The sequence below is a fragment of the Brachyistius frenatus genome, unplaced genomic scaffold (assembly GCF_029030835.1).
Source record: "Brachyistius frenatus isolate BFR_SWC_R1_liver_20210118 unplaced genomic scaffold, ASM2903083v1 Contig_124, whole genome shotgun sequence".
In the NCBI taxonomy this organism is placed as follows: Eukaryota; Metazoa; Chordata; class Actinopteri; family Embiotocidae; genus Brachyistius; species Brachyistius frenatus.
In genome coordinates this window covers 796,913-811,619 of record NW_027210723.1, presented here as the reverse complement: position 1 = coordinate 811,619, position 14,707 = coordinate 796,913, and the positions used below count along the sequence as shown (strand labels likewise).

General features: G+C 39.3%; 1 protein-coding gene across 11 annotated transcripts in view; it reads right to left on the bottom strand.

Moving 5' to 3' along the window:
- adgrb3 (adhesion G protein-coupled receptor B3) overlaps positions 1 to 13,302 on the bottom strand; it is a 111,192-nt gene extending 97,890 nt beyond the window's left edge. For 3 of the 11 annotated variants that reach the window (XM_069713977.1, XM_069713979.1, XM_069713978.1), the window contains exons 1-2: positions 12,733 to 13,299; positions 10,316 to 11,084 (exon numbers count right to left, since the gene is read on the bottom strand). In XM_069713977.1, coding sequence (XP_069570078.1) covers positions 10,316 to 11,069 — 754 coding nt within the window. In that variant the 5' untranslated portion in view covers positions 11,070 to 11,084; positions 12,733 to 13,299. Of the gene's footprint in view, positions 1 to 10,315; positions 11,085 to 12,732 lie in introns of all 11 variants that reach the window. The other 8 variants (XM_069713981.1, XM_069713985.1, XM_069713980.1 and 5 more) reach the window with 5 other exon arrangements.
- Between the last annotated feature and the right edge of the window lie 1,405 nt (positions 13,303 to 14,707).

Genomic DNA, 14,707 nt, shown 5'->3' with positions numbered 1-14,707 from the left:
TGCTGAAAATAGGCTGTCTGTCTTTATTTATTTATACAATATTGGACACAGAATATGTACCAGTGTGCTTAAAGGTGTACTTTATGCAATGTGCTTATTAGCAACTGTTAGCAGGCAAACAGGCTAAACAAAACTAGTGATCTACTCAACATCAGCACGTTACCATTGGCACTGATAGCGTGCTGATGTTGGCATTCCTGGCAAAGTACTGCTTCACAGAGCTTCTAGCAGAGAAGACTCCTATGACCACCTTGATGTTTTCTTAGCCTTAGTTAAGGACTTGTTTTTGCCTTAACAAACTAAACATTAGCAAATACGATGGTGATTTGAAAAAAATGCTTGTAATTCTTGAAATCCTCATGTTATGACACCGGCCTCGGCAATGACCTCCACAAATACAGTAGTATGGCTTCATGGAAATAGCAAGGACAATGGATACAAGATACGACTCAATGCCTGGAAAATCACATCTTTGTCTCCTGTCTAATTTCAGGGCCTACAGTCCACACTGCTATTTGTAGGTGATCGATTAGTTGTGAAGCCATCTATGCTGATTGCCATCGTAAGGGCTTTGTCTTGTGTAGGTATGTTCACTGGTAGAGCAACGTAAGACCTACATGCTGCAGGCACGGCTTTCTGTCAATGCTATAGCAATATCTAGCTGTGGTGCTTAGCTCTGCCAGTGCACCAGACAGCATCAGTAATGAGTTTAAGATGTGGAGCAGTGTTGGCAGGCCAACCATGTTTTGAATGTAACATCAGTGTTGTGTGTTGGTTGCCAACGGTGTAAAGGATAGTTTGAAATCTGATTTAAACAGGCAGCCTGTGACAAACACACAGTCTCCAGAAATCTGCTCAGATCTTATTTTGGTCATGAATGTGGTTTACATCTGACTTGTAAATTAAATTACCATGTGAAATTTAACAAACTATTTAGATTTCAATCGTGACATGCCAAATATCAATAGATCCAGAGTGAGGGAAGCTATCCATTACTTCTGGTCGAGCTTGTTATTTTACTCAGGAGAGCAAGTCACTGACAAGAAACACCTGCAGCTGAGGAAACAATAACCATCCCTCCATTTTGTCTCACCATTTATTATCTTCAGGATCATGGGGTTAACAGCGTCACAAATAAATTTAATGGTGAATTTGGGACATACAGACAGTTACTTAGACATTTTAGAGGCATAGGTTGTTTATTCGAGACCAATGTTGTTGTTTATTACTATTTTCTGACTATTTAAAGACCATATGATTATTTAATAAATTGCTAATTAAATGAAATGATATAATAATTAGTTGTAGCCATAGTAATTTTTGTTCAGGCGATTCAAATGTATTATAAGTTGGAGTCATCCCAAGTGTTAAAACAAACGAACCTCTTAAAATTATAAGCTTGTGAGACATGGAAATATTATTACATTATGATAGACTATCACTGCTGTTCAATTCCCTCCATGAAGGACAGAGAGCTGTGGACAAGCTGACAATTTGGCACAAGAATGTTGCTGAGTGATAATTTCTGAATCTCATTCCACGTTACATAACACTTCTCCTTACAGTGAGAGGAGCTGAATAACCACAATGCTCCATGGAAACATGCAGGCAGTGCAAGCAAATGTCAGCTGTCTTAACTAGTGATAGCCATTACTGAAATATCCCATCATGCATCTGTCAAGCACTCTGGCTGCCATTCGTTCAAAATCTTGAATTCACAATTAATATTTGTTTACCTTATGAACAAATTAGAAGAGTACCAAAACAGCTCTGCCCTTGAGTGAACAAAGCCTTTCATCAACGTTTATTATAAAAACAGAGCAATGCAGACATTTTGCATTTGTGTTGTTTCGTCCTAATAACTATACAAACTGGGACAATTTGATCCAGAACACATTCCTAATTACAGCACAATTATATCAATGTTTTATTTTTAATCATTTATACTATTGCATGCTGTCAGCTGTTTTATATTCTGATTCACATATTATGGCACTGTATTGTAAACACTGAAAAGTCTTTGTTTGAAAAAACTTTTTACGTAGACCCAGTAGACTGCATGAAATCACTATGTGACACCGATTATGTGATTGTATATTCTGCTCCAGATCACAGTATTCCATGTAACTTTAAAGGCAGCGTCCATTACAGCTACATGAGGACACTTGCCATACCCTGCAGAGGGACTGCCAGTGAGAGCAGCTACAGAAGCCCCTTGAGGAAAAAAATTGGATTTTGCCTCCACTTTCACACACAGACAGTGTTTTTGAGTGACAGACTCATTTGCCAGGTTTTGTGGGTGGATGTTTATGCAAATGCATCTCCTCTGTGGGCTGAAATAGCCACCCAGTGACAGGCCAAAAGTAACTGGGTTGAAATGCAGGAGTATGCAACTGAGAGGCTGAAAGCAGTGCAAAATTCACATTAAAATCTCTGGCACAACACAACGAGGGCTTGATAAAATTTACCACATTAAGCCAGCCCACACAAAAGTTAGAATCGAATGTTTTTAGCTTTTTTTGAAAAGTGTTCAAGACATTTGACAGTGTTTATCCACAGTGGGAGCTTCAAAGACTTGCCCTCGTGTCAGTACTGTAGGGCAAAGCTGTAACAGAATCATGTGAATGTTGTTCATGTTTTCTCAGAAGGATGAATAGTGCGATAGCAAGGTTGACATTTTACTTTCTAAATGAATTTGTCATGTGAGAATCACAACGGTTTTGCCTGAATTTGTTTTTACAATGAGCTGAATTGGTCCTTTCTGCTGTGAAGCAAAGATACCAAACTTTAATTTCACACTTCGTTCTAGTTGGATATAATGGAATAAAATGCATGGGGCTCCTTCTTCTGTCCTGAACGAGACCACAGGAATATTTTCTTTGGTGATGGCAGGAAATCAGAAATCTTTACTCTGAATTATGCATGTAATGGCCATAAATAAATATTTTGTAATAATAATAAGATGAGACAGTCGTCTTCATCGACAGAGATCCATTACTAGTTATGTTTGCATTCATATAGCAACCTTTTTGAAGTCAAAGGAAACAAGATCACAACAGGGGCCAGTCCTTTGATTTATAAGGTCCACTTATCGTTAACTCATAAATTGCAAAATAGAGGCTGGATGCGCTGTGTCAAAGCAAGACATGCAATTACAAATGGAAATGTTTCCATGATAAGTATGTGTGGTTGAGGTGATGAAACAGAGCTTCAGCTTCAGCTTCAGCCAGGCACACAACTGCAAAAGTGATGCAACACCAGTGTGCTTCATGATCAGATGTAAAATAAGTGCCTGAAAAGGTCTGTAACTGACACTACATAAAAGTAATTAACAATTATTTTGATTATCAATTCAATCGGTTTGATATTTTATTGATTATTTGATTATTTTTTTGGTCTGTAAAATGTCAAAAAAATTGTGAAAAATATCAACCAGTGCAACCTAAAATGTCTTGTCTTGTCCCCACCAACAGTCCCCAGCCAAAAGGTATTCAGATTATTATCATGGAGGACTAAAGGAACCAGAAAATATCCATATTTAAGAAGCTGGAATCAGATAATTTGAACATTTCTCAAAATGATCAATCAAAATAGTTGAAGATTAATTTTATTGATCATTAATCAATTAATCGACTAATCTTTGCGGCTCTACATAATACAGTCCTTTGCAGTGACTTAACCTCACATTTACAAACATGTAATGCTTGTCACTGCTCAAATGTTTCCCGCAGTTCAGTCATTTAAAACACAAACCAACCTAATGTCTAAATATCACCGTTTAAGAAAATGTGTTCAAACCATAATAAATTAAACAGATGTGATACTAGCAGGTAAAAAAACTGCTACTGCTCACCTCTTCATATTTTACATTTCTTTAATTTATTGTAATGTAAACAGTTTATGAAACCAGCCTCACTTCACCATTTTGACTGTCTACGACAGTGGTGGTTCAGATCTGTTACTTTGTGTTATTTTTATTTAATAGGCGAAGCTGAAAGAGTTGAATGGGAGCTTGAATGCTAAACAGGCAGATCTGTGGCGTTTCAAGAAGAATTTATGAGTAGTTGTGGGAGCTGGTGCAGTGTGGAAATACAGTCACACAAATCCACCACTGTTTGGAATTCATAAGAAACACGCATGGAAGTGGAATGCACACTAATAAATCAGACGTGCACGTTTCCTCATTGCTTATGCAGGATTTTACTGGTGAAGCGTTACAGTTTTGAGGACAAGAGGTGTGGCTGCCTCACATCAGAAAATTAGATACGACATTACATAACCCATTACTCTGATTACAGTTCCTGCTGTAATGTGACATTATTATAGGCAACAACTGTTACCCACAAATTTTACTACAATTGTATTTATTGTAGGCTGTAAATCTAAAAAGGGAGAGTTATTACTCTATGACACAGCAGAGGATTGAGAGATGGACCCTGGGTTGATAGACTAATTTAAGAAATGTAGGTTTAAACCTGTTTGGGTAATTTCAAGGTACTGTGCATAAATATGTAATTTCCAGTGGTAGATGGCATCTAAGTAGAAGTAGATTTGAAGAACTTATATTTCACGTTCATTTTCAGTGTACTATTTTTAAAATATGAAGTATAATGAGCCTTTTAAAATATGATGCATTAACAGATTAAACTTCTGATATATATACATAGAATTAACCAACTACAACAGTAAAATGCTTTTTATAAATTAAGACATAAGTACATTAAAAAAATATTATAATATAGAATAGTATAACAGTCATGGTTGTATTATGACCACTTTTACTTGTAATAGTACATTTAGCTAAGAATACATCATTTTTGTTATTAGGATGAATCATTAAAAATCAGTCTTTTAATTTGAAAAAACGTTGAGCTACAACTTAATTTTTTTCTCGCATGAGGCCACATTAAATCTATCCAGTCATTTTTTTGGTATTCAGTCACCACTTATTCCTGTGTAATGCTTTCCAGATAGTCTGAAAGCCATAAATCATGTCCTCGCTTTTTAAATTGTATTTCAGGGTTTCTTCCAGACTTGCTGCATTTCATTGCATCCTGTCTGCAGATCAGTTGGGACAACACAAGGCTTTAATTTACTCTGAGGCAGTTTGCAATGCACAGCCTGTGTATATAGTGGAGTGTTATCACTCTGTCTTCCAGTTGTCATGCTGCTGAAATAGTGCCTCAAGACTGAGATCACCAATCCATGTCAAATGAACAATCAGAGTTAGAATCACATGTAGGCCTACAGTGGATGATACATGTAAAGCAGCTCCAGTTAAAAATAAAGAAAGCAGTCAGGATTTATAAATAATACTAATTAACGAAAATAAAAAATTATATTTTACGGCTGTAATATGTTGCATAACTGTGTTTGGTGCAATGGAATATGTGACATCATCTGTTTTCATTTAGCCCCGGAAAATAACAAAAATCAAAACAACATTGTGAGAATATTTTACTGTTATGTTGCACCCAGTCTGTCTTTGTAGGAAACTAAATTGAAAAATAGTTTTTTTCAGGACATTTAGCATTGCAGTTATCAAAAAGCGCTGGTTGTTAAATACATAACTACACAACTTTTGTGTTGGCAATATCAAGCCTAATGTGGTGGACTCTGCGCTTTACTGTATCATCCATTTGTAATGGTTGGAAAACTGAGACTTGTGTTTCCAAAGAGCCAATTTGCATCCATGTGTGACAGTGTGAGTGGTTCAAACAGACATTTAAACATGACAACAGTCTTTGTGGTTCTGCATCATTGTGTAAAATGACTTAGGAGTCACCTCAGAGCTTAATGAATTTTATTTTCCAGAAATAGCCACCTGGGCCATTTAAATGATATTTTTATGACAAACATAGAAAAGAACTGCTCATCCACCTTCAAACTCCACAATTTGTTCCTATAACGATCACAATCTAAGGGTAATGACTGACCTCATTTCAGCAGTTTTTGGTATATTTTTCACAAAATTGGCTAAAATTGACATATTGTAGCATAAAACATGAAGCTTCCACGCCCTGCATCATCTTTGTTTTTTTGTGAACACAGTCAGTGGACAAAGAAGATGGCTGGGACTTTTCACACTAATTCTTCAGGGTCCTTCAGTCTATCAAGCTTTTCGTTTTGACCTGGTTATTGCTCAGCAACTTTTTTTTTTTAAAGCATTCACATACCAACATAGCTGCCTCAGAAAGATGAATACTAAAGAATGGAAACAAAATCAGGGACTCAATACCGTATCCAAAAGTCTGAGACAGACCTGAACATGAAAACAATATTTACAGTCGACTAAAATTCTTGAATTCTCCAAAGCTGCATTAGTTAAGCCCAGGATTTCAGGAGGGGATTGAGATATGGAATATACAAGATATTTACTGGAACTAAAGACAAATAATGCATTTCTCAGATAAAACAGATTTTGTGCAGTTGATCTGAGCTCTCCTCTTCACTGAATTGGAACTAAAATGGCCTCCAAGTGTACTGAACAATGGGGGTGAGCATAATGCAGTGTGACTACTGAGTGACTTGACTGAGATCCAAAGTGAATAAAAGGCCTCACTATGTGAGCCAGCGAGGCTGAGCTGCTGCAGTGCACAGGACTTGCGGGTGACAGTGCATTATAACATTTCACACACATTTCATTTGCCAATAAATCCTATTGCCATTTTCCACATGGCACACGGTCTGCGTCGTCAGACACAGTAATGATCAAATGAGCATCTGCAAATAATCAGAAGTAAGTGTTTCTCTTTCTGAAAATGAGAACTTTCTTTCAGTTTAGTGGTTGAATTAAGTTACCCTTTTAAAGAAAAGCTAGAAAACCCAAATACAGATTTGATAAAGTTAATACATAATGCATATTGCATGTAGGAGTCAAATCGATGTTCACAAGTGTGAACAGTTTTCTCTCAAGTGGAAAACCGAGGATCAGGACTGAAATCTGTGATGTCAGAGTCGCTTCTAACCTACTTTCAGCATTGTACTAACAATGAATTTGGAAACCCACTTTGTGGACGAATAAAATATTAATCTGAATATGTGTGTGAATATGTTTCAGTTCTTTTGTTGCTTTATCAGGCTTGAAACAAATTATAAACCCTAATCTCCAGAAAGCATCTCACTGCCACTCGCATACTTGACTTCTATTTTTACCATTACCTATAATTCAATCAAACCATGGAAATAGTTGGAACAAAAAGGTAACCATCACAATTCTTTGCACCATACAGTTTTAATACAATAGTGAGCAATCTTGACATGCATGTCACTCTTCTGGGCTTCATTAACAGTGAATGCCTTGGAGGACATGCAACACAAAGCACATTCCTCTCAGACAATGACACTCCTTGACCCTGATCTTTGAAAACTGGCAAATTTCAACAAAATGAGACAAAGAATAAGACATTTTTCCTCAGCCAGGGGCAGATTAGTGGACTTAGCGACATAGCAAGAATATGCCATATGAAGCTGTTTCCTGGGGCCACGTGAAATTTGTGAATGATTGGAACACTGCAATGAGAGTTTGAGGATTTAGGCTTGCATGAAAATACCAGCATCTGCAGAGGATGTGACTGGAAAAGAGCGTTAACCTGGAGGAGGAAATAGTCTAACATGTCTTGTTGTTGCTGTCTGGATACTGAATACCTCTTTATGGACTTAAATTTGTGGCAGGAAAGATAATTTTACCTTTTACTGAAAGTTATTTTTAATTTGGCTACTCCAAAAATCTGAGTCACATTAGCTGCAGTCAGTCCGATTGTTCATTGGACTGAAAGCACAGAAACACCCAGGACACGACGGCATGACATCAAAGACCCATCAAAGACAGTCGCTCATTCACCTATGAGTAGCTCAGAGTCATCAGCCTACTTCATTGTGATTGTGTTGGATGTGGGAGGAAACCCACGCAAGCACAGAACAGACAGGCAAAAAAGAATGGAGAATTAAATCTGTCTTGCTGTGAGTGCTACTGCACCACTGTGCTGCCTCTGTGTACAACTTTTATTCATGAAACGGGAGAATGTGATAAAAAATACAACTGCATAAATGAGTCATCCAAGCAATACATCTGGATTTCATTGTGTCACTGTTGTGTTCAAAATGCCACGATATCAAGGGATGGGGTCTGTCCTTTGTCTGAATAATCACCTTAAATAGTTAAGAGCTTTAACTTTGAAAATGTTGTTATCCTCTGTCGCCGTGGAACACTAGTGGGGTATTTCAGTGGCATGGCTGGAGTATACAACCTCCAGCCCTGCTTTTCTTTGATGTGCTCTGAAGCCATCCTCTACCAGGAACTGAGAAGATCAAAGACGTGATTTTATCAAATGGTGCTCTTGTCGACTGTTTGTAATGCTTTATTCTTCATCAGGAACACCCACTCTGTCACCATGATGCCATAGGAGACACAGTGCTCTTTTAAACCCAGTGGTGATCTCCCCGTTATCCAGATGAAAACGGATTTATTCAAACCTCCCATCAACCAGCCCTATAAATAGAAGCTTGTGGAAAATCTTTTGAGAGGGGGAAAAAAAAAATAAGCTGTGCTCTTAAGCTGTTATTAACGTGCTGATAGAAAAATGTCAAATGTTATTTTGGAGCACAGAATTTTCCGTAAAAATAAGCATAATGCTTCCCAGTAGTATTTGTGACATGAACTACTAAATGATCATCATTACTAAATGATGAAATTATCTGAAAAAATACACGGCTGATACTCGGTTGTTACTGCACATGCTATTTAACTGCGGGCTGAATTGTAATGGTAATCACATGCTGTATGTATTATTGCTTAAAGGCTCTGGTGGAAGGGTGGGTGAAAGACACACAAATTTGGTTTATCATCCAGCTTGATGGAGTTTATTCACTTAATATAGCATGTGAAAAATTTTAGCAAAAGTAACTTTTACAAAATTAATTAAAATACTTTAAACCTAATATTTTTTAGGTTTAACCTCGATTTTTTTTTTTTTTTTTTTAATTACACATTAGTGTGTTTGAAAATAATGTCCCAAAATACTATATAGCCTAGCATGTAGCAGCCCTCAGCATGGAGTCAACCAAACAACTGCAATCGATATCTGATTCCTGATTCAAAACTACCGCCTGTTATCGAGGCTGCTGTTATGGCAACTGTTATTTTGGTAAGTGCCACAAGGGAGAAAGCTCCATAAAGATCCCGGTGTCATTATTTTTCACCCAAAATTGAAAGGTTGACTCATTATTTTTGGTTCAGTGTGCCGTGATTAGTGCCCCTCCTTTATGTCTCACGTTAAACGCACCTCACCTCTGAAGTATGCAGCCTATTGCTCTGGGTTTTTTTTTTCTCTCTCTGCTATCTGTAAATGTTTGAAGCAGCTATGTGTCGAGAAGGGCTTTCGTTGTAATGCATGAAGAACTACATGAACGTGTTAACAACAAAAACTCCCCCCTGCTAGCTAGTGCCACTAATGCACAGAATAATTACAAGCCTTATCATAACTGTTTACTGTTAAATGTTCATCTGTCTACCTGCGAATGCGAGCATGTGTATGGGTGTTCTATGTGTGCATTCATTACAACTGCAAACAGGTCTGATGATACAGCTATTTTGATCGAGAAGCCTTTGATATGATTATTGCTCAATTCCAACACACAGTGACAACACGTTGCATTGCTCTATGGCAACACTGAAGAAGCAGCATCCCTACAGAACAGCTCTGAAAATACTAATACTCTTTTATTAAATAAGCCTAATATGTTTAATTATTAACATTTGCACTTAACTCTTAAATCCTATCCACAAGTTTTAAATGTTGCATTGCTTGAGCAATGTGATCCAATCGTTCCGTGTGACACAGATGCCAATAAAAAAAAGTGAAGGATGGGTCCGTGTCGACCATTGTTGGTCTTCATATGGATGACACTGACATAAATGTGTAAACACCAAAATTATCTTTGGATTTGCAGCCATTTTAACTCTGTGCTGATGTGTACAAAAACAGCCATTTTAAATTCACAGTGTTGATAGTGCATTTTGAATTCAGTCCAACCAAATGAAAGATCCCCTGTTTGGCTTGTGCTGGTGTGCTCTTTACTACACCCAACTCCTCTGGCAGCTTTGTTCTCGAAGTTGACACATTTCTGGGCCAACTACATATCTATGTGTGCTCTTTGTTTCATGGGCCATCACACTTCAAACATGCAATTAGGGCAGAGGTAGGAGTGATTGACGTGCACATTTAACTGACATGATTAAGATCTTATCAATGCATACAGAAGTCCATTAAATCTACAACTATTTCAGCATTAAGGAAGATGACAGAATACTCACCTTCTTTAGGAGGCCGTTTCACTTCTGCGCTCAGATTGCAGATCTGCCCAGCTTGTAGTTGGGGCGACAAGCAACCCTCCGTTTGTGGATTTAAAGGTAAAACCACGTTGTTGAGCATGAGCATACTCTCTGATTCTCCATCGCCTAAATGCTGAGGACATGTGCATTTTGTGTACACGATCCCACACGTCTCCACTGTCCCTTTCTCTAATTTCAGGCAGTTTTCCAGCCATGTACAAAGCACTTGACACCCAAACTGGCTAGGGCTTGCCTTATTCAACACCAAGAACTCCACAATAGACTTCTCCTCCTCATCCAGCTTCTGTGGCGTCAATCCGTTGTAATCATAAGGGAAAACTCTCCGGAGTTGAACAAAATTCTTGTCATACAGCAAAAATATGTAAATATTCTTTGAATCGCACAGGTACACTATAGACTCGTTGACTTTCAGCAATTCATTGATCTTTTCATGTGAGTAATGATCAAACTGATAAGCAAGCAAAGAATATTCAGAGCAGCTCAAGTCTCGCTTGTATAGCTTCAGGTAGATGCTGTATTTGGTTGGGTCTGGGTTCTCCAGCGTCCATGTACAGTTTGTATAGTTCTTGGGAAACATTTCAGTCACCGAATATGATCCATAAATGACCCCCTTGACCAGAGTGGAACACCAATAATCTTGGGCACCAGTTAATCCAAACATAACCAGAAGATAGGTGGAAAATATATAAATCAACAGGTTTCGAATAGCCTTCATCCTATGTCATTTGGCCTGCAAGGAGAGATGAAGAGAATTACACAAAGGAATGTTAAAGCCGAGCACACAAGAGACATGACGATCTCTGTCAAGTCTGACTGAAGTGCTTCACATAGTTCTTGGCATACCACGAAAAAAGGGGGAAAAAGACACATTAACCTCAGCAACATGTCTTTTGCTTCTCAATCCTGCCTTCTTCACCATACTTTGTGCAACCATTGCCACCTTGTGGTTGCTTCGGCCATTATTTATTTATTTATATATATTTTTTTATTGAGGGAGGTGGGTGCAATAATGTGAGTCATTTAGACGTTATTAATTGGGTCCTATTTGGTATGGCACGATCCCTGGAGAAATTCAAACGTGGCTGGTTAAAATATCTGACATAAAAAGACAAACAGTGAAGTCACAAGCCGGTGCAGTCATCTCGAGTTGTGGGGATGCAACTGCTCATTTTATGCAGCAACCAGGCTCTTTTCAAATCTAGCTGTATTCTTCGGGATTTAGGCTGTTTCCTCACAGGACAGTTAGATAATATGAGGAAGACACATTCACAGACTCAAATGTCTCTCTGCGTCCGCCCGGTCACCATGGCTTCTATTTTTCTGCGCGCTTTTGGTCCACCACACGACCTGCATGTCTCCGAAATTCAGGGCTTGACATATTTGACAATGCAATTTGATAAAGAGCCAGTGTGTGTGTGTGTGTGTGTGTGTGTGTGTGTGTGTGTGTGTGTGTGTGTGTGTGTGTGTGTGTGTGTGTGTGTGTGTGTGTGTGTGTGTGTGTCAGCGTGTGTTTGAGCTTGCATGCGTGCGCGCGCGCCTAACTGTGTTTGCGTGTGTGTGTGAGCGAGAGATGGGGAGAGAGGGGGAGAGAGAATGCAATGCGATGTCCTGATTGCTTTAATCCTACAGGCAATGCAGCTGTGAGCAGTGTCACAGCAGAACGTGCATGTGTCCGCGCGTGTCTCAAACTGTGTGTGCATGTGTGCGTGTGTCTGTGTAGGCGTTCAAATCCAAAGTAGGCTATAGGCACCAGTTTCCACAGAATAGATAAATGTTGCACTTGCGTCTCCAACTTCTTTCTTTTTGACTGATAAAAACCTGTCCGTCACACCACATTAGAAAAATATGGCTTATATAAGGATTTGTGGACGCAGTGCTGAGTTGGATCAGCTTTTTGCGCGATAAATCCATATGATTCCACATCCTTCCTGCAAGATTCATGGCCAAGGCTGCACGAAAATCAGTATTGTGGAGACGAGAAATCGGTCGTCAAGAGACGCTGATTTTATTGCCGGGCTTCTAAGAGCAATTTCGTCTCGAGAGGGAATCTGAATATAGAGACGGGCTACATCTCATGCAATGTCAATTCTACGCACGGCACTTTAAAGTGATTTTTGCCTCTTAAGAGAGAGATCAGCTCTTAAAAATCATCTGTTAAGCGTCCTGGACTAATGCGAGCGGATGAACACTCCAAAGCCATCATGTTGAATAGACAGAGCAAATATTTAACAGGGGGAGGCTAAACTTTAACTGGCAAATGACATATGAAAACTGACATTTCAGTTGCTTCAACAGCTTCATGCAAAAAAATAATAATATAAATATTAATTGTTATTATTTTGATTATAATAGTAATAATAATAATAATAATATCTTACCTTACACTGCGGAAGCTATGGCTATTTTTCCAACATACTTGACCACATCCTTTATAAATAAATTCTGCAGCCCTCCAGTGAAGCAATACTCCCCATTCCCGACAATAGAAGTCCGGCGCAACAAGATGGTTCAATGGATGAAAATAAAATGCGTTACACTCCGGTCTGCCCGCTCATATCCCCCCCGTCTTCTCCTTCTTCTGGGTTTTTCCCATCAAAACGGAGCGCAACAACACACGACAGCCACCGGAGAAAGAGAGAGAGAGAGAGGGGGGAGAAAGACCAAGAGATACGGAGAGATGGGAAGGAATTCTTGGAGTGATGAAAAGAAGAGAGCAATTCTTACAGTATTACCATAAATTAATTCGGTAGACTCCACGTCTCTATTTCCCACTGATATGTTTTCTCCAGCAAGTCGCGCAACCCCCTCTGTGGAAAAAACAAGGGGGAGAAAAAAAAAAAGATCCGTAGTGGGTGGATGTGAGATGTTGGGGGCTAGTGAGTTACAACACAGAGAGAAATAGACGCGCTTTGCTTGGTGCTTGCAGAGCTCCAGGAGCAGGCTGCAATATCACGTCACACTCAGCCGCTAAGATAAAGCACGTACGTACGCTTCTTACTGCCGCTGCGTCTGGCGCCACCACCACTTTCTTCCCTGCCCTCCTCCTCCTCCTCTTTTTTTTTTTTTCCCCTCTCATATAGCCTCCCCTTAATTCGAGTCAAAAGGGTTTCCCCCCTGAACTGGACCCTCTCAGTTGTGCTCAGACAACGCCGCGCTTTGCTGCTGCAGTGTTCTCCAAGCAGGAATATTACATGGACTTTTATTATTATCATTTCATTTTTTTTATTTATTTTTTTGTCAGGTAAAGGGGAGTGCATGAGTATTTACATGATCATAAATACAAACCGAGCGCTCAATCAGTGGGACCTGAAAGCTTGCTGGTGTGTTTGGTAATTTTTCCCTTCCTCTCCTGATGGGTGACAGCCACTGTTTTGGTTTCTTCGCTGGTTGTCGGTGCGCAGCAATCTGCACGTCCTCCTGTTCGCCGCCTTCACGCTGCTGGGGAGAACAAATGCTTATGGGGCAACTTGTGCTCGTCTTCGGAAAGTTGTTCCGGGTTGCCTTGCACCTTGCAGGTGCAAATAAAACCTGATCTTTTTCTTTCAATACCTCCTCAAACACGTGTTCCCATGGGGATGCTTATGTGTGCAGCCCTTGAGCGACTTGTTACTCTTAAAGGCAGCTTTGACGCGTTTTTTCTCCTACTTTGCCCTGACATTCTGAGAGGCATTCATTCAGCAATCAACAGTCAATTAAATGCAGTGTAAGCTCCAGGCTTCAGCAGTTGGTCACTGACAATGGCTCTGCAATAGCTTTCATTGCCTATTGGCTGAATTCACGGGAAGAATGGGACTATAATGGACATGGGGACGGGGAGTTTCACAGTCATCTGAATCTTCTGCTCATCACATTGGCTTTCCATTGAAGACGGAGGGTTTTTTTTATGCATAGGTGGGTGTGCTTTATCTGGGTCAAATAAAGCATCTGATAGGCTTACAATCTTCATATGCATAAAAAAAATAATGTATGAGAAATGATTGTGCATGGTTAATTTGCATATTTTGAATGATCTGCATATTCAAAGCATCATTATATTGCTTTGTCTTGATAGAAACAATTGTTCCCCACAATTGTACCATGTTGTTTTCTCTTCTTGGAGGAATGGGTCAGCTGCTTTAATCATTTTGCTGTGAACAGTTAACTCTCATTAGCCTGGCCGCCTCTTTCAGGCCTCGACTGAATGCGTTCCATCTGAGCAGATGCTGCGTGAAGAGCCTATTTGTTTATTTATTTCCGGGAAGTTTCAGTCTGCAGTGTTTGTGTACTTCTGGAGCATTCTTTGGAAAGGCTGGCTTACAGAGAGTATCAGCCACGGCATTGTGAGAATCTGAAAGAACTTGTTTATATCCCCCC